Below are 20648 nucleotides of genomic sequence, written 5' to 3'. Positions count from 1 at the left end.
GATGCTGACGCCGTACGCAGTTCAGGGCATAGAGAAAGAGAGCGCGCAGAGCATTGTGTACGTCAGTGGTTTTCCGCTATCTGGCTGCTCTCTGGTGTGACCGGGGGAGAAAGCGGAAGGAATATGGTTCCATCTCGCACCCCTCCCGCTGCAGCGCTGTCATAACGGAGCTTTCGTGCGGGCGGCTGGGGCTTGTACTCGGTCCACGGAATAACTAGGATTCCTGCCTTTCCGGTTTAACACGGTAGTCCATGCAGCAGTAGCGGACGTCACGGGAACAGATGGGTGAGATGAGACAAAATGAAAATGATGTGTTTTTTTTTTTTTTTTACCGTTGTGATGCGTCAATTTATAGTATTAACGGTAGAAAACCCAAACACAACTGGACACATCTGGAGACTTTACCGTACAGATGCTGAATATAGGCTAAACTATGTTTTAGTTAGCTGCGTGTCCTGATGACCATAACGCGATGCGTGGGCGGGGAACTCGTGTGTGTGTTTGTGTGTGTGTGTTGCGAGTGCAGCAGACAGTAAGAAGACATTGATGTGTTACAGATGTTGACACGTTTACATTTTCATTCTCCGTCCTCTCTCTTCCTCTCTCTCGCTCCTCGTCTCCCTGTTTTTGCTGGAATATAGCCTAACTGAGTGTAAATGGGTTTAGTTGTAGAGTTACTGATAGGTAGTGATGCTCCCTCAATGTAAACCCCGGGGCGGGGAGAGGTGGGGGGAGTACAGGAAGAGAAGAGAATGCAGCTTCATGATCTTTACCGTAATACAGACTGAGATAGGCCAGATGTCCCTATCTCTCTTCTCTCTTCTTTCTATCCCTGTAGTGCCTGTATAAGCCACCCCCTAGTTGTGACCAATAATACACTCATTCACAGATACACACACACACAGTTGGAGTCCTGGTCCCCATGGTAACCAGACACCACAACAGCACCTCCATGGCGATTGTTATTGGTGGCCAGCTGAATTAGGAAAATTCATGATGCAGTGTGTGTGTGTGTGTGTGTGTGTGTGTGTGTGTGTGTGTGTGTTGAACTACTGAGTTGGGAGTGTGTAATGTCTACAGGCTCCGTTGGGACACTCCTCTAGTTCCTCTCAATCTCTTCTTTCTCAGTACAGAGAGGCACAGGGTAGACGGCGATAGATAGGAAGGGAATGAGAGGCTGTTTTAGGGGTTGGGGTTGAGGAAGAGGCGGATTGAGTCATAGCAGTCCTCCCTCTCATTCCACTGTTCCCATAGTTACCTCCCCACCATCACCCACACAACTGACAGTGATCTGTGTATTTGTGTGTCATTTTACAAACTGAGGGACTCTCTTTGGGCGCAATCCTGACTTGGGATGCAAACACAACTCAACTATTGCGTAAATCAAATAACATTTTATTGGTCACGTACACAGTTTAGCAGGTGTTATGGCGGGTGCAGCGAAATGCTTACGTTCCTAGTCCCTATCAATCAATGCAGTAAATGTCAACAAGCACACAATAATCCAGAAAACAGGAACTAAATCATGCATTCATGTAAATGATCTCTCACATTAAGATTCAGGCTTAAGTTTGTTAGCCATTAAGTCTAAATAGTTTGACTCTTCTCTTCTCTTCTCTTCTCTTCTCTTCTCTTCTCTTCTCTTCTCTTCTCTTCTCTTCTCTTCTCTTCTCTTCTCCTCTGTCTCTCTCTCTCTCTGCCTATGTGTGCATGTCCAGTGGAAGCAGTGGTAGAGTTTGACTATGAGGCTCAACAGGAGGATGAGTTGAGTCTGCGTGTCGGTGACATCATCGTCAAGGTAACCAAGGATGACGGAGGGTGGTGGCAAGGAGAGATAGACGGACGGAGGGGGCTGTTCCCAGACAACTTTGTCAGAGTGAGTAACAATGACAACACACACTCAAATCAATGTTGTTGTTCCCATATTGTGTTTCAAGAGCTTCGTACAACCAATTGTTTAGGATCTGTAGCACTTTTTAAATGCGTCAAGGCATTTAGAATGTCAATGAAAATGTGTCCGTGTTTAGATTATAAACACCAGAACATGTTTATACACCGTAACACTTTTTAAACACATGAACATGTTTATACAGCACAAGGTGTTTTAGGTTTTAAAAACGAAACACTGGGGGTGTGGTTTTAACAGTGTAGGGTGTAAAGCCCTTTTTGCATATTTCCCAGCATGCCTTTCGAGTGAATGTGAGAGATACCCACCGATGACTGTGTTTGTTAGTGAGAGAGACATGGTTGTTGCATTCAATAACTTCTATTCCTGAAGCCTTCACAAAGTGACTGCCTAAGTGAATGTGTTTCAGGTAAAAGTAAACCCTTTATAACCACATATTATACATGTCATAAGGCCTTTAGTTATGGCCTAGTTATCCTCAACAATCTTGGCTCATGGGCCACATCAGACCTGCAAGTCACAATACACTGGTTTGTGAAGTGATTAGTAATTCCTATCGGAATACAGCCAGAGGGTGAATATCCAACAATTTGAATATTTTATCACTGCATATTTCAAGACATGGCATATGGGGGTGCAGTGAGATACCCAATGGGTTGGACGATACTTTTCTCGTCAGTCATCTTGAAAAAAATGTATACTTAAAGATTGCACTATGCAGAAATCGCTCCGCCATTTCCTATTTGATAAAATTCCAATAGTTCGCCTAATTTCAGTTTATGTGACAAAACAAGCAGGTATAGTGTAGAGAATCATTGCACCGTCTAAACCGCTCTGAAATATATTTTCCATAACCAAAACGATTGTATTTTCAGCTGTTTGAAGCTGGCGTATAAAACCTAAAGTAAAATACGCAAAAACTAAACTTAAGAACAGGAAGCATAGAAATAGCACACATAGAACCAATCTACCTCTTCTTAGACTTGCTTTTAATGAGATCTATAACACACATTTCTATGTGAATTTGGTCGGGTCGCCCAATCCTCCATCGTTAACACAATGGAAAGGTCAAATGCTTTACTATCTAAAGGTTGAAAGTGCGTGGGCGACAGAGAGAAACAAAATGGTGCAGTTTAAGGCCATGTGGTGGAGAGTGATGCAGGCACTGGAGATGGGGGTGTGAGCAGTTGGGTCTGGGCAGATGTTGTGGATGTTTGTGTGCATCTGTATGTTGTCGTTTCTATGGGGATATTTTCTATTACAAAAAAAAAAAAAAAATTAGGATTATTTTGAAACCTCCAAACCTGCACTCAGAATGACTTTACAAACAATAACAACCGTCTCAGTAACGGGTGTAATAAATCCAACCCATTACAGATTGGATTAGTTTAGAAAAATGTAAGTTATTTATCTTTGTATAGTATAAGATCAAGTAATCAATCAATGTGCATGAGGAAACCGATATTAAAGCAAACTATTCTAAAAATCTATCTGCAACAAAGCATGCTGGAAAAATGTATGAATGTCATGGATACATTAGAACTAGTAGATATATGGAGGCTTAAATATACTGATCTAGTGAGATATACATGGCGGAGACTGAATCAAGCTAGTCGTCTTGACTTCTTTCTTATCTCATTCTCGTTGGCACCAAAAGTAAAAAAAAGTGTTGATAGGGGACAGAATGCGGTCGGACCATCATATAATAGGCATATACATTACTCTTACTGAATTTCCACGTGGGCGAGGATATTGGAAATTTAATCAAAGCCTATTGGATGATAATTTATTTATAATTAGAACAAAGGAATTTATAACTGACTTTTTCCAACATAACATAGGTACAGCGAATCCCCTTATTGTATGGGACACCTTTAAATGTGCCTTTAGAGGCCATGCAATTCAGTACTCATCTCGAAAACAAAAGCAATTTAGGTCAAAAGAGTTTATACTAAGAAAGGAAATAGAAAGTCTAACAGAACAGATAGATGGCAATAAAAACTGTAACAAAGAGGCTCAGAATAAATTAGAGGAAAAACAAAAAGAAATGGAGAAACTTATTCAAGAAAGATCAAGTGTAATATATTATAAAAATAAAGCAAAGTGGATGGAATATGGGGAAAAATGCACTAAATTCTTTTTTAATCTTCAACATAGGAATGCTACCAAAAATAACTGAATGAAACTGGTTACAATTGACGGAGTCACCCATAATTCACCAAATGATATTTTGAAGGAAGAAACAAAGTACTTTAAGCATATGTTTTATTTTCAGTCGCCTCCATCTCCTCTAACTGAAGCTAATTGTAGAGATTTTTTTTCTATTGATAATGTCAAATTAACAGCCACACAGAAAGACTCATGTGAAGGTGAAATTACAGAGGAGGAACTTCTGGATGCAATTAAAGACTTTAAGTCTGGGAAAACTCCAGGGTTGGATGGCATACCAGTCGAGGTATACCAAATATTTTTTGATATACTAAGAGGACCGTTATTAGCATGTTTTAACCACTCCTATGTAAATGGTAGATTATCTGACACTCAAGAAGAAGGTCTGATCTCATTATTACTGAAACAGGATGCAAGTGGAAAATATAAAGATCCAGTCCATTTACTAAATTGGAGGCCCCTTACACTTCAGTGTTGTGATGCAAAATTCCTAGCAAAATGTATAGCGCATAGAATTAAAAAGGTATTGTCGGATATTATTCCTTCTAATCAGACAGTTTTTTACATGGAAGATACATTGGAGATAATATAAGGCAAGTATTGGAAACAATAGAACACTATGGAAAATATGGGAAACCAGGCCTGCTATTCATAGCAGACTTCGAAAAGGCATTTGATAAAGTTTGACTGGGGTTTATATATAAATGCCTGGAGCATTTCAATTTTGGAGAATCTCTTATAAAATGGGTCAAAATCATGTATAGTAACCCTAGGTGTAAAATAGTAAATAATGGCTATTTCTCAGAAAGTTTTAAACTGTCAAGAGGAGTGAAACAAGGTTGTCCACTATCGACATATCTATTTATTGTGGCCATCGAGATGTTAGCTATTAAAATCAGATCCAATAATAATATCAGAGGATTAGAAATCCAGGGCTTATTTTTTATTTAATTTTTTTATTTTATGTCATTTAGCAGACGCTCTTATCCAGAGCGACTTACAGGAGCAATTAGGGTTAAGTGCCTTGCTCAAGGGCACATCGACAGATTTTTCACCTAGTCGGCTCGGGGATTAGAACCAGCAACCTTTCGGTTACTGGCACAACGCTCTTAACCACTAAGCTACCTGCCGCCCCCGCTTAAAAACAAAGGTGTCATTATACGCTGATGATTCATGTTTTATTTTAAATCCACAACTATAATCCCTCCACAGCCTCATAGAGGATCTAGATACATTTTCTAACCTCTCTGGATTACAACCAAATTATGACAAATGTACTATATTACGTATTGGATCACTAAAAAATACAATTTTTACAATACCATGTAGTTTACCAATAAAATGGTCTGATGGTGATGTGGATATACTCGGAATACATATCCCAAAGGAAATAAATGATCTCACTTCAATACATTTTAATAGAAAGTTAGCAAAAATAGATAAGATCTTACTACCATGGAAAGGAAAATACCTGTCAATTTGTGGAAAAATCACCCTGATTTACTCTTTAGTATTATCCCAGTTTACCTATTTGCTTATGGTCTTGCCTACGCCTAGCGAACAGTTTTTTAAATTATATGAGAAAAAAATATTCAATTTTATTTGGAACGGCAAGCCAGACAAAATTAAAAGGGCATATTTATATAATGAATATGAATTCGGAGGACAGAAATGATTAAATATTAAAGCATTAGACCTATCACTAAAAGCTTCAGTCATACAAAAGTTATACTTAAATCCAAACTGGTTCTCAAGCAAATTAGTAAGATTGTCTCACCCAATGTTCAAGAAAGGCCTTTTTCCCTTTATTCAGATTACAACAACTCATTTGCAGTTATTTGAAAAGGAAATCATCTCCCAAATATCACTATTTCTAAAACAAGCCATAGAAAGTTGGTTGCAATTTCAATTTAATCCTCCAGAAACGACAGAACAAATAATGCAACAAATATTGTGGTTAAATTCAAATATACAAATTGACAAAAATCTTTATTTTTTGACAGAATGTTTAAAAAAGGTATAATCTTCATAAATGATATTATCGGTAGGAATGGTGGAGTTATGTCGCACATGCAGCTAACAAAAACATATGGAAATGTCTGCTCTACCCAAAATTACAACCAAATAATTGCAGCCTTAACGCAAAAGTGGAAGAGGAAAGTGGAAGGGGGAGAAAGTAAGGAACTTGTCTGTCGGCCTTGCATTAAAGAACATAATTGGTTAAGGAAAACTGTGATAAATAAAAAAGTATATCAGTTTCACTTCAGGACCAAAGGATTGACAGCCGTCCCATATAGATTGCAAAATAGTTGGGAAGAGATTTTTGACGTACCGATCCCATGGCATAGTGTTTATGAACTGACACGCAAAACAACACCGGATTCAAAAATTTGAATCTTTCAATTTAAATTATTATATAAAATTCTTGCTACCAATATAATGTTATTGATATGGGGGATACAATATTCCCAGCTCTGCAGATTTAGCTGTGAAGAGACAGAATCATTAGATCATTTGTTTTGGTTCTGTCCATTTGTAGCTTGTTTTTGGACACAGGTCCAGAAATGGCTAAAGGATTGCAATATTTACATTTACATTTACGTCATTTAGCAGACGCTCTTATCCAGAGCGACTTACAAATAGGTGCATTCACCTTATAGCCAGTGGGATAACCACTTTACAATGTTTTCTTTTTTTTTGGGGGGGGGGGGGGGGGGGCTGGAGTAAAGGGGGGGGGGGGGGGGGGGGGGGGGTAGAATGATTAATTTATCCTATCCCAGGTATTCCTTAAAGAGGTGGGGTTTCAAATGTCTCCGGAAGTTGGTGAGTGACTCCGCTGTCCTGGCGTCGTGAGGGAGCTTGTTCCACCATTGGGGTGCCAGAGCAGCGAACAGTCTTGACTGGGCTGAGCGGGAACTATGCTTCCGCAGAGATAGGGGAGCCAGCAGGCCAGAGGTGGATGAACGCAGTGCCCTCGTTTGGGTGTAGGGACTGATCAGAGCCTGAAGGTACGGAGGTGCCGTTCCCCTCACAGCTCCGTAGGCAAGCACCATGGTCTTGTAGCAGATGCGAGCTTCAACTGGAAGCCAGTGGAGTGTGCGGAGGAGCGGGGTGACGTGAGAGAACTTGGGAAGGTTGAACACCAGACGGGCTGCGGCATTCTGGATGAGTTGTAGGGGTTTAATGGCACAGGCAGGGAGCCCAGCCAACAGCGAGTTGCAGTAATCCAGACGGGAGATGACAAGTGCCTGGATTAGGACCTGTGCCGCTTCCTGTGTAAGGCAGGGTCGTACTCTCCGAATGTTGTAGAGCATGAACCTACAGGATCGGGTCACCGCCTTGATGTTAGCGGAGAACGACAGGGTGTTGTCCAGGGTCACGCCAAGGCTCTTCGCACTCTGGGAGGAGGACACAACGGAGTTGTCAACCGTGATGGCGAGATCATGGAACGGGCAGTCCTTCCCCGGGAGGAAGAGCAGCTTCGTCTTGCCGAGGTTCAGCTTGAGGTGGTGATCCGTCATCCATACTGATATGTCTGCCAGACATGCAGAGATGCGATTCGCCACCTGGTTATCAGAAGGGGGGAAAGGAGAAGATTAGTTGTGTGTCGTCAGCGTAGCAATGATAGGAGAGGCCATGTGAGGATATGACAGAGCCAAGTTACTTGGTGTATAGCGAGAATAGGAGAGGGCCTAGAACTGAGCCCTGGGGGACACCAGTGGTGAGAGCACGTGGTGCGGAGACAGATTCTCGCCACGCCACTTGGTAGGAGCGACCGGTCAGGTAGGACGCAATCCAAGAGTGAGCCGCGCCGGAGATGCCCAGCTCGGAGAGGGTGGAGAGGAGGATCTGATGGTTCACAGTATCAAAGGCAGCAGACAGGTCTAGAAGGACAAGAGCAGAGGAGAGAGAGTTAGCTTTAGCAGTGCGGAGAGCCTCTGTGACACAGAGAAGAGCAGTCTCAGTTGAATGACCAGTCTTGAAACCTGACTGGTTTGGATCAAGAAGGTCATTCTGAGAGAGATAGCAAGAGAGTTGGCTAAAGACGGCACGCTCAATAGTTTTGGAGAGAAAAGAAAGAAGGGATACTGGTCTGTAGTTGTTGACATCAGAGGGATCGAGTGTTGGTTTTTTGAGAAGGGGTGCAACTCTCGCTCTCTTGAAGACGGAAGGGACATAGCCAGTGGTCAAGGATGAGTTGATCAGCGAGGTGAGGTAAGGGAGAAGGTCACCGGAGATGGTCTGGAGAAGAGAGGAGGGGATAGGGTCAAGCGGGCAGGTTGTTGGGCGGCCGGCCGTCACAAGTCGCAAGATTTTATCTGGAGAGAGAGGGGAGAAAGAAGTCAAAGCATAGGGTAGGGCAGTGTGAGCAGGACCAGCAGTGTCATGGAGCTAACCTTACCTGGAGCTAACCTTGCAGATAGCATTACTGGGTGATCTGAAAAGTCATAGTCAATCGATCAATAATATAATAATACTTTTAGCAAAAATGTTTATTTTTAATTCACAATCTGTAGAAGCAATGAGAATAGAAAGGTTCAGAACTTTTGTAAAACATCACAGTACGGTTGAAATATTTATGGCAAATAGAAATCCTATATGGATGGTGTTAAGAGATAGATGGGAGGTATTGAATAGAGTTGAAGGATGGGACTAATAACAAATAACAACAAATAATAACAAAGATAGCTAATAATGTAAGCATACTGTGTCCATAATAAGTATATAGGTTGTATGTTGGGAGCTTTTGGGAAAGAGCACAGTTAGAAAGATATGGCATATAGAAGCAAACCGGATGGACATCATGAAAATGATCGGAGGTTGAGAGTAGAAGAAGTTCAGGAGCAAAAAAATTAAATATATATATATATATATATATATTTAATAGAATTATTGTAAAATTAACTGTGTCCATAAGGTGTAGATGGTAAGTATAGACCGGAAGTAGAGGCCTGGGCATTGTTGTTCACTAATTTACTCCAAGTAGGGAAAGGATGGCGGGGTTGAAAAGTAATAAAGGGGAGTATATATATAAAAAACATGGGGGATTGGAAGTGATGCAGACAATTACATTGATAGAAGATACAATCTATCTGCAATATTAAGCTGATCCATCCCCCCCCCCCCAAATTTAAAAATAAATAAATAAAAGCATGATGAAAAAACTGATAATAAGGCCTCTCCCACGTCTGTTTCACTCTGAGAGAGTTGAACTCCACACAGTCGAGAAACATTTCTTGAATCAAATGTCTTGTTCAGTTGTGCTGAAATGTAGGTAAAGTGGCAGACAACCCTAACACTGATCTGAATAAAAGGCATGGAAAGACATATCCATTTCTAATGACTAAATCCACTCTTAACAGGACTATGGGAAAGGAAACACTAGTGTTTAACATCTGAACACTTAGGAGATATAGGTGTTCTCCTGTTTGGAAACTGACTGGAAAAAGCTCACTATCATGTTTAATCTTGCATTCTAAATGCCTGTGTTTAGGATGAGAACACTTATTGGCAAATCTAAATATCTAACGTTTAAGTTTTAAACCCTGACTTTTAGGTTATAACCATGTCATGTTTCATGTTTTTACAGTGTAATATTCTGTAATGGCTAGCCTAATGAACCTAATGAATTGTTCTGCCAACCTGTAAAGAGCACAAACGTGTTCTGTGAATGTCCTGGATGGGAGACCAGATGATGCAGCAAAAACACTGACACCAGTATCTCACAGTGGTGTGTTTGTGTGGTGTTAAGGGGGAAGCGTCCACTTCCTTTCACAGTAGAGGAAGCAAGAATGACACAAGCAAACATTAACCTAGTGCTGTTGGGTGTTTCTGTAACCCTGAATGGCCAATGATAGAGTCGATCTAGAATAGAACAGACAAGAGAAATTATCTGCTGAACTGGTGCTCCTGAAACTCATTATTTAATAACTAGTGAAATATTCCGTTGTGTTTTTGATAGAATGTAACTGCTCAATCAGATTACACTCACCCTGTCACTCAGATTACACTCACCCTGTCACTCAGATTACACTCACCCTGTCACTCAGATTACACTCACCCTGTCACTCAGATTACACTCACCCTGTCACTCAGATTACACTCACCCGGTGGTCAGTTTTAGGGATTCATATTTTCCAGAGAATCTTCCAAGTTTCAATACCGGGAATAATTCATATTTATCCAGAGAGTCCTGAGAAATACTGCAAAAATCAGAAGTGCCCATTTAAAGTGTTTAAAACCAAGATGCAGTGCCTTCAGAAAGTATTCACACCCCGTGACTTTTTCCACATTTTGTTGTGTTACAGACTGAATTTAAAATAGATTCAATTGAGATTTTTTTGTCACTGGCCTACACAGACACCCCATAATGTCAAAGTGGAATTATGTTTTTAGAAAATTGTACAAATCTATTAAAAATGAAAAGCTGAAATGTCTTGAGTCAATACGTTTTCAACCGCTTTGTTTATGCCAAGCCTAGATAAGTTCAGGAGTAAAATGTTGGTTAACAAGTCACATAATAAGTTGCATGGACTCACTCTCTGTGCAATAATAGTGTTTAACGTGATTTTTAAAGTACTACCTCATCTCTGTACTCAATACATACAATTATCTGTAAGGTCCCTCTGTCGAGCAGTGAATTTCAAACACAGATTCAACCACAAAGACCAGGGAGGTTTTCCAATGCCTCACTAAGAAGGGCACCTATTGGTAGATGGGTAAAAAAAAAAGCAGACATTGAATATCCCTTTGATCATGGTGAAGTTATTAATTACACTTTGGATGGTGTATCAATGCACCCAGTCACTACAAAGATACAGGCGTCCTTCTTAACTCATTTGCTGGAGAGGAAGGACACCACTCAGGGATATCACGATGAGGCCAATGGTGACTTTAAAACAGTTACATAGTTTAATGGCTGTGATAGGAGAATACTGAGGATGGATCAACAACATTGTACTTACCCCAGAACACTAACCTAACTGACGGAGTGAAAAGGAAAACCTTGTTGTCTGCTTTCCACCAGACACTGGGAGATTCACCTTTCAGCAGGACAATAACCTAAAACACAAGGCCAAATCTACACTGGAGTTGCTTACCAAGAAGACAGTGAATGTTCCTGATTGGCCAAGTTACAGTTTTGACTTAAATCTACTTGAAAATCTATGGCAAGACCTGAAAATGGTTGTCTAGCAATAACCAACAACTAATTTGACAGAGCTTGACACATTTTTACAAATAATAATGGGCAAATGTTGAACAATCCAGGTGTGGAAAGTTCTTAGAGACTTACCCAGAAAGACTTACAGCTGTAATCTTTGCCAAAGGTGATTCTACAAAGTATTGACTCAGGGCAGGGCCAGCGCCAGAACGAATCAGTTGGACCGGCCTTTGATATCCATAAGCGGGCAAATGTTTTCATGGGACCTCCTATGTGTGCATGCGCTTGCGCGTTCACAATTCGTTTTAATGGGTGTAATAGTAAAGACCATAGGCAGCTTGTGAGTTTCAAGTTTGGGGAAGTTTACAATTTATCCTACCATTTCTACTGATCTGCGTGAAAGTTTTGATAATTTTTATATGCGCATTTTCGTGGAACAGTTTCATTTCAATAATAACGTTTTCTTTTCTCAAAATCATTGTCACGTGGTTAATCATAAAAATCATAAATAAAATGATAAAAACCTGAAAGTAAAAATGTAACTAAGGTGAGAGCACCAGCCTCTGCCGTAGAAATGAGCTCATAGAACTCAGAGATGGCCTATAGGCCAATGCAGCGGTAGGCCTGTAACTTCCATCGTCAAGTAAGTAAAATACATAGTCCTAAAGCTGACAAATAGAAACAGTAGAAAATATCCTGATGAACATTCCGGTTCTTTCAATCACATTCATCTCTCTTCTCCGCCTGTCTGCCTCCCTTTCTATCTGTGTTGACTTGAGCTATTGCTAGTGAAGTGCAACATTGTGTCAAATCATCACTGAATCTGGCCAAAAGCTGTTGCTAGAAAACTTGCCACATTGTATCAACTAGCCTATTCTGGGCCCTCAGAGTTTCCTGCGCCAGTGAGCTCCGGACATAAAGCAGTTTTTTATGACGTTTCCACTGTCTATATGGGAACGTTTCCACTGGCTATATGGGAACGTTTCAACTGGCTATATGGGAACGTTTCCACTGGCTAGACATTTTGGCAAATAGGCATAGTCCTACACACTTGTGATTTGAAACAATCCACAGCTATTAAAAAAAAAAAAAGAAGCTAATGATCCTCTGTGGCTAAGTCATGCTCCCTGGTGAAGTATTTTGAATGTTTTTATTTAGACAGGAGAAGTCTAATTATATAATTTTGGCAAAACATCAATTTACTTTAGGGGAAGCCAGCATCCTAACAGTGCTCTGTGCACCCGCCAACTTTCCTTTCTAATTCGCAAGAGGCTGAAACCAGAGATCTGTATATAATGACGAGATGCTAATGTCTCCGCCCTGACAATGGGAGTCTTTGTCCCAAAGGTGGGAAGGCAGGCGAGAAGCTTAGGTCTTCATATTATTCCCATAGAAACACATTGGGCTTAAACTGGACAGATTTTGGCGAGAGTGAGCCCTCTGCCTTTGACTCTTCCTCTCTGCTGAAACAATATCACCGGAGAAAGCATCCGAGTGAGCGAAACAGCGCCCCTCTATATGTAGCCCATGTATCTGATGCTGTCGGCAAGACATATTACGACATGCCATACTATTTTGGTCCAGACAGCATCAGATACATGGTTTACACATACTGAGATGTAAATGAGATATTTATTTATTTCATTTTCAATAAATTTGCAAAAATTTCTAAAAACATGTTTTCACTTTGTCATTTTGGGGTATTGTGTGTAGATGGGTGAGAGAGAGAAATCCATTTTTAATTCAGGCTGTGACAACAAGATGTGAAATAAGTCAGGGGGTATATACTTTCAGAAGGCACTGCATTGTCACTATGCCAAGGTTTCCCCAAACAAGAGGGGCGCTGCGCCAAGAATTACAAATGTTATGAGTTTCTTCCCTATCTTTCTGCACTTGTCTACCCCCCCCCTCATGAATTATGGTGAAAACCCTCTCCAAGTCCTTGCTCAGCCAAACACCAATCCAATGCTTTTACAGCCATTAGAGGGGAGTCCAGACTTCAGGGAGAGAATCAGGACTGACTGTCAGAGCAGAGAGGATATCAATGAATCAGGACCGTATTATTATTTGACCCTGCTGGTCATCTACGAACGTTTGAACATCTTGAAGAACGGTCTGGCCTTAATGGCCATGTACTCTTATAATCTCCACCCGGCACAGCCAGAAGAGGACTGGCCACCCCTCAGAGCCTGGTTCCTCTCTAGGTTTCTTCCTAGGTTCCTGCCTTTCTAGGGAGTTTTTCCTAGCCACCGTGCTTCTACATCTGCATTGCTTGCTGTTTGGTGTTTTAGGCTGGTTCTGTATAAGCACTTTGTGACATCTGCTGATGTAAAAAGGGCTTTATAAATACATTTGATTTTGATTATTATAATTTGTTTTGGTATTCATAAAGCATCTCAGAGCAGAGTTCTGATCTTTAGATCATAATGAATAACATTACATGGACAGAGAGGACATGATCCTAGATCAGCACTTTATGGATATGGGCCCTGCTGGTATGTTAGTGCTTGGCTGGAACAACAACCTTAAAAAAAACTGCTTTCCAGGACCAGGGCTGGAGAACGTTCATCTCAGAGGAAAAGGGTTTGACTAGATGGGTCCCATGAATTGTCAGTATCATTGTGTGTGTCTGTCTGTGTCTGTGTGTGTGTATACAGTAAGCAGGTGTTTCCTGTTCTGACATTGGTAATCTGTTCCTCTTCCTTCCTTTCGTTATAGTAGTTTGGTTTCCTTCTAGAGAGAAACACACTCACTCATTCTCTGACACACTCAGGTGCGTGTGTGTGCGTGTGTGTGTGTGTGTGTCGTTGCTCCAGTCTAATCAGGGATTAGGAAACTGCATCGTGACGAATCCATTAAAGAACTGTGAAATACACAGCCGTGTGTGTGTGAAGGAAAAGGCTGCGAATGTTGCAGCTGTAGGGCAATGTTGACATGCATACAGTAACTCAGGAAGGGCAATGTTGACACACACACAGTAACTCAGGAAGGGCAATGTTGACATACACACAGTAACTCAGGAAGCGCAAGGTTGACATACACACAGTAACTCAGGAAGCGCAATGTTGACATACACACAGTAACTCAGGAAGGGCAATGTTGACATATACACAGTAACTCAGGAAGGGCAAGGTTGACATACACACAGTAACTCAGGTCGTGTGTCCTGTGATAGTTTTATATAAGGAAAAAAAGGGCAAGACACAATAACTGCATTAGTGTTTGTGGGTGGACATGAAGTTAGGGTTGTGGGTGGACGTGAAGTTAGGGTTGTGGGTGGACGTGAAGTTAGGGTTGTGGGTGGACGTGAAGTTAGGGTTGTGGGTGGACGTGAAGTTAGGGTTGTGGGTGGACGTGAAGTTAGAGTTGTGGGTGGACGTGAAGTTAGGGTTGTTGGTGGACGTGAAGTTAGGGTTGTGGGTGGACGTGAAGTTAGGGTTGTGGGTGGACGTGAAGTTAGGGTTGTGGGTGGATGTGAAGTTAGGGTTGTGGGTGGATGTGAAGTTAGGGTTGTGGGTGGACGTGAAGTTAGGGTTGTGGGTGGACGTGAAGTTAGGGTTGTGGGTGGACGTGAAGTTAGGGTTGTGGGTGGATGTGAAGTTAGGGTTGTGGGTGGATGTGAAGTTAGGGTTGTGGGTGGATGTGAAGTTAGGGTTGTGGGTGGATGTGAAGTTAGGGTTGTGGGTGGATGTGAAGTTAGGGTTGTGGGTGGATGTGAAGTTAGGGTTGTGGGTGGATGTGAAGTTAGGGTTGTGGGTGGATGTGAAGTTAGGGTTGTGGGTGGATGTGAAGTTAGGGTTGTGGGTGGATGTGAAGTTAGGGTTGTGGGTGGATGTGAAGTTAGGGTTGTGGGTGGATGTGAAGTTAGGGTTGTGGGTGGATGTGAAGTTAGGGTTGTGGGTGGATGTGAAGTTAGGGTTGTGGGTGGATGTGAAGTTAGGGTTGTGGGTGGATGTGAAGTTAGGGTTGTGGGTGTGTGTGTGCCTATTGCTGCTCATCTGTTCGTAAAGGGTTAGGTCACTCGGTTTACAGACATTTTATCCATTACCATGACTTCAGCAACTGATAGATAGATGGGACACAAGATACATATACACACACACACAGAGATGCAAAACAAACATACAAACTGTCTCTCTCTCTGTCCAGGAGATAAAGAAGGAGGTGAAGAGAGAGGCGGAGCCTAAATCTGATTTGTCCAATGGCAGTACAAGCCCTGTGCCTGAGCCTGACCTACAACCAGCCAGGAAAGGTAACCCCCCCCTTCACACACACACACACATCCTTAGGTAGGTTAATATCCCCGTGCTCATACACAGATCCTATTAGTGTGATAGGGATTAGCGTCAGGTTATCCTTTGTCCTTCACACACACATGCACACATTCCTGGTACTACCGTTCACTAAAGGAATTATTCACGGTGCTGACACTACATGTGTGTATACACTACCGGTCAAAAGTTTTAGAACACCTACTCATTCAAGGGTTTTTCTTAATTTTTACTATTTTCTAGATTGTAGAATAATAGTGAAGACATCAAAACTATGAAATAACACATATGGAATCATGTAGTAACTAAAAAAGTGTTAAACAAATCAAAATATATTTTATATTTGAGATTCTTCAAATAGCCACCCTTTGCCTTGATGACAGCTTTGCACACTCTTGGCATTCTCTCAACCAGCTTCACCTGGAATGCTTTTCCAACAGTCTCGAAGGAGTTCCCACATATGCTGAGCACTTGTTGGCTGCTTTTCCTTCACTCTGCGGTCCGTCTCATCCCAAACCATCTCAATTTGGTTGAGGTCGGGGGATTGTGGGGGCCAGGTCATCTGATCCAGCACTCCATCACTCCATCACTCTCCTTCTTGGTAAAATAGCCCTTACACAGCCTGGAGGTGTGTTGTGTCATTGTCCTGTTGAAAAACAAATGATAGTCCCACTAAGCCCAAACCAGATGGGATGGTGTATCGCTGCAGAATGCTGTGGTAGCCATGCTGGTTAAGTGTGCCTTGAATTCTAAATAAATCACAGACAGTGTCACCAGCAATGCACCCCCACACCATAACACCTCCTCCTCCATGCTATACGGTGGGAAATACACATGCGGAGATCATCCGTTCACCAACACCACGTCTCACAAAGACAAGGCGGTTGGAACCAAAAATCTCCAATTAGGACTCCAGATCAAAGGAGACATTTCCACGGATCTAATGTCCTTTGCTCATGTTTCTTGGCCCAAGGAGGTCTCTTCTTATTATTGGTGTCCTTTAGTAGTGGTTTCTTTGCAGCAATTCGACCATTAAGCCCTGATTCACACAGTCTCCTCTGAACAGTTGATGTTGAGATGTGTCTGTTACTTGAACTCTGTAAAGCATTTATTTGGGCTGCAATTTCTGAGGCTGGTAACTCTAATGAACGTATCCTCTGCAGCAGAGGTAACTCTGGGTCTTCCATTCCTGTGAGGGTCCTTATGAGAGCCAGTTTCATCATAGCGCTTGATGGTTTTTGCGACTGCACTTAAATAAACTTTCAAAGTCTTGAAATGTTCCGAATTGACGGACCTTCATGTCTTAAAGTAATGATGGACTGTTGTTTCTCTTTGCTTATTTGAGCTGTTCTTGCCATAATATGGACTTGGGCTTTTACCAAATAGGGCTATCTTCTGTATACCACCCCTACCTTATCACAACAAAACTGATTGGCTCAAACGCATTAAGGAAAGAAATTCCACAAATTAACTTTTTAAGAAGGCACACCTGTTAATTGAAAGGCATTCCAGGTGACTACCTCATGAAGCTGGTTGAGAGAATGCCAAGAGTGTGCAAAGCTGTCATCAAAGCAAAGGGTGGCTATTTGAAGAATCTCAAATATAAAATGTATTTTGATTTGTTTAACACTTTTTTGGTTACTACATGATTCCATATGTGTTATTTCATAGTTTTGATGTCTTCACTATTATTCTACAGTGTAGAAAATAGTAAAAATAAAGAAAAATCCTTGAATGAGAAGGTGTTCTAAAACGTATGACCGGTAGTGTATATATGAACACTACCGTATATATATATTTTTTCTTGTTTTCGAAAGAAAAGCAATTTTTAGGACCATTACAATAACATCAAATTGATCAGAAGTAGAGTGTAGACATTGTTAATGTTGGAAATGGCTATTGTAGCTTTTTAATGGAATATCTACATAGGCGTACAGAGGCCCATTATCAGCAACCATCAGTCCTGTGATCCAATGGCACGTTGTGTTTGCTAATCCAAGTTTATCATTTTAAAAGGCTAATTGATCATTAGAAAACCCTTTTGCAATTATGTTAGCACAGCTGAAAACTGTTGTGCTGATTAAAGAAGCAATAAAACTGGCCTTCTTGAGACTAGTTGAGTATTTGGAGCATCAGCAATTGTGGGTTTGATTACAGGCTCAAAATGACAGAAACAAATAACTTTCTTCTGAAACTCAACAGTCTATTCTTGTTCTGAGAAATGAAGGCTATTCCATGTGAGAAATTGCCAAGAAACTGAAGATCTCGTACAACGCTGTGTACTACTCCCTTCACATAACAGCGCAAACTGTCTCTAACCAGAATAGAAAGAGGAGTGGGAGGCCCCGGTGTACAACTGAGCAAGAAGACAAATACATTAGTGTCTAGTTTGAGAAACACGTGCCTCACAGGTCCTCAACTGGCAGCTTCATTAAATAGTACCCGCAAAACACCAGTCTCAATGTCAACAGTGAAGAGGCGACTCCGGGATGCTGACCTTCTAGGCAGAGTTTCAAAGAAAAAGCCATATCTCAGACTGGCCAATAAAAATAAAATATTAAGATGGGTAATCTGAGATATGGCTATATTCCATCAGCCGTTTCCAGCTACAATAGCCATTTACAACATGAACAATGTATACACTGTATTTCTGATCAATTTGATGTTATTGTAATGGACAAAAACATTGTTTTTCTTTTGAAAACAAGGACATTTCTAAGTGACACCAAACTTTTGAACGGTAGTGTATATATATATATATATATATATATATATATATATATATATATATATATATATATATATATATATATATATATATATATATATATATATATATATATATATGTTGTTTAGTATGTGTTCAGTGGGCTACAAATAATATTTGTGAACATAATAAATAGTTAAGTAATATACTAGTGTGTGTGTGTTCCAGGAGATGAGATCCGCCAGAGGAGGTGTAAGGCTTCCTTCAGCTATGTTCCTCAGAACGAGGACGAGTTAGAGCTGAAGATAGGAGATATCATCCACATACTGGGGGAGGTGAGAGGGGAGGCTGACATACTGGGGGAGGTGAGAGGGGAGGCTGACATACTGGGGGAGGTGAGACGGGAGGCTGACATACTGGGGGAGGTGAGAGGGGAGGCTGACATACTGGGGGAGGTGAGACGGGAGGCTGACATACTGGGGGAGGTGAGAGGGGAGGCTGACATACTGGGGGAGGTGAGAGGGAGGCTGACATACTGGGGGAGGTGAGAGGGGAGGCTGACATACTGGGGGAGGTGAGAGGGAGGCTGACATACTGGGGGAGGTGAGAGGGGAGGCTGACATACTGGGGAGGTGAGACGGGAGGCTGACATACTGGGGGAGGTGAGAGGGGAGGCTGACATACTGGGGGAGGTGAGACGGGAGGCTGACATACTGGGGGAGGTGAGAGGGGAGGCTGACATACTGGGGGAGGTGAGAGGGAGGCTGACATACTGGGGGAGGTGAGAGGGGAGGCTGACATACTGGGGGAGGTGAGAGGGAGGCTGACATACTGGGGGAGGTGAGAGGGGAGGCTGACATACTGGGGAAGGTGAGAGGGGAGGCTGACATACTGGGAAGGTGAGAGGGGAGGCTGACATACTGGGGAGGTGAGAGGGGAGGCTGACATACTGGGGAGGTGAGAGGGGAGGCTGACATACTGGGGGAGGTGAGAGGGGAGGCTGATATACTGGGGAGGTGAGAGGTGAGAGGGGAGGCTGACATACTGGGGAGGTGAGAGGGGAGGCTGATATACTGGAGAGGTGAGAGGGGAGGCTGACATACTGGGGAGGTGAGAGGGGAGGCTGATATACTGGAGAGGTGAGAGGGGAGGCTGATATACTGGGGAGGTGAGAGGGGAGGCTGACATACTGGGGAGGTGAGAGGGGAGGCTGACATACTGGGGAGGTGAGAGGGGAGGCTGATATACTGGGGAGGTGAGAGGGGAGGCTGACATACTGGGGGAGGTGAGAGGGGAGGCTGACATACTGGGGAGGTGAGAGGGGAGGCTGACATACTGGGGAGGTGAGAGGGGAGGCTGACATACTGGGGAGGTGAGAGGGGAGGCTGACATACTGGGGAGGTGAGAGGGGAGGCTGACACTGGGGGAGGCTGACATACTGGGGGAGGTGAGAGGGGAGGCTGACATACTGGAGAGGTGAGAGGGGAGGCTGATATACTGGGGAGGTGAGAGGGAGGCTGACATACTGGGGGAGGTGAGAGGGGAGGCTGACATACTGGGGAAGGTGAGAGGGGAGGCTGACATACTGGGAAGGTGAGAGGGGAGGCTGACATACTGGGGAGGTGAGAGGGGAGGCTGACATACTGGGGAGGTGAGAGGGGAGGCTGACATACTGGGGGAGGTGAGAGGGGAGGCTGATATACTGGGGAGGTGAGAGGTGAGAGGGGAGGCTGACATACTGGGGAGGTGAGAGGGGAGGCTGATATACTGGAGAGGTGAGAGGGGAGGCTGACATACTGGGGAGGTGAGAGGGGAGGCTGATATACTGGAGAGGTGAGAGGGGAGGCTGATATACTGGGGAGGTGAGAGGGGAGGCTGACATACTGGGGAGGTGAGAGGGGAGGCTGACATACTGGGGAGGTGAGAGGGGAGGCTGATATACTGGGGAGGTGAGAGGGGAGGCTGATATACTGGAGAGGTGAGAGGGGAGGCTGACATACTGGGGAGGTGAGAGGGGAGGCTGATATACTGGGGAGGTGAGAGGTGAGAGGGGAGGCTGACATACTGGGGAGGTGAGAGGGGAGGCTGATATACTGGAGAGGTGAGAGGGGAGGCTGACATACTGGGGAGGTGAGAGGGGAGGCTGACATACTGGGGAGGTGAGAGGTGAGAGGGGAGGCTGACATACTGGGGAGGTGAGAGGGGAGGCTGATATACTGGAGAGGTGAGAGGGGAGGCTGACATACTGGGGAGGTGAGAGGGGAGGCTGATATACTGGAGAGGTGAGAGGGGAGGCTGACATACTGGGGGAGGTGAGAGGGGAGGCTGACATACTGGGGAGGTGAGAGGGGAGGCTGACATACTGGGGAGGTGAGAGGGGAGGCTGACATACTGGGGAGGTGAGAGGGGAGGCTGACATACTGGGGAGGTGAG

General features: G+C 43.1%; 1 protein-coding gene across 3 annotated transcripts in view; it reads left to right on the top strand.

Annotated features, from left to right (window-relative positions):
• Positions 1–20648, top strand: part of LOC311101873 (SH3 domain-containing kinase-binding protein 1-like) — a 38074-nt gene continuing 17426 nt past the window's right edge. For all 3 annotated transcript variants that reach the window (XM_084143105.1, XM_084143104.1, XM_084143103.1), the window contains exons 1-4: positions 1–285; positions 1719–1876; positions 15387–15489; positions 18444–18550. In XM_084143105.1, coding sequence (XP_083999231.1) covers positions 282–285; positions 1719–1876; positions 15387–15489; positions 18444–18550 — 372 coding nt within the window. In that variant the 5' untranslated portion in view covers positions 1–281. The remainder of the gene's footprint in view (positions 286–1718; positions 1877–15386; positions 15490–18443; positions 18551–20648) is intronic.

Source organism: Coregonus lavaretus (assembly GCF_964263955.1).
Source record: "Coregonus lavaretus genome assembly, chromosome: 2".
NCBI lineage: Eukaryota > Metazoa > Chordata > Actinopteri > Salmoniformes > Salmonidae > Coregonus > Coregonus lavaretus.
The sequence above is the reverse complement of the archived record's forward strand: the minus strand, read 5'-3'. Positions and strand labels throughout refer to the sequence as shown.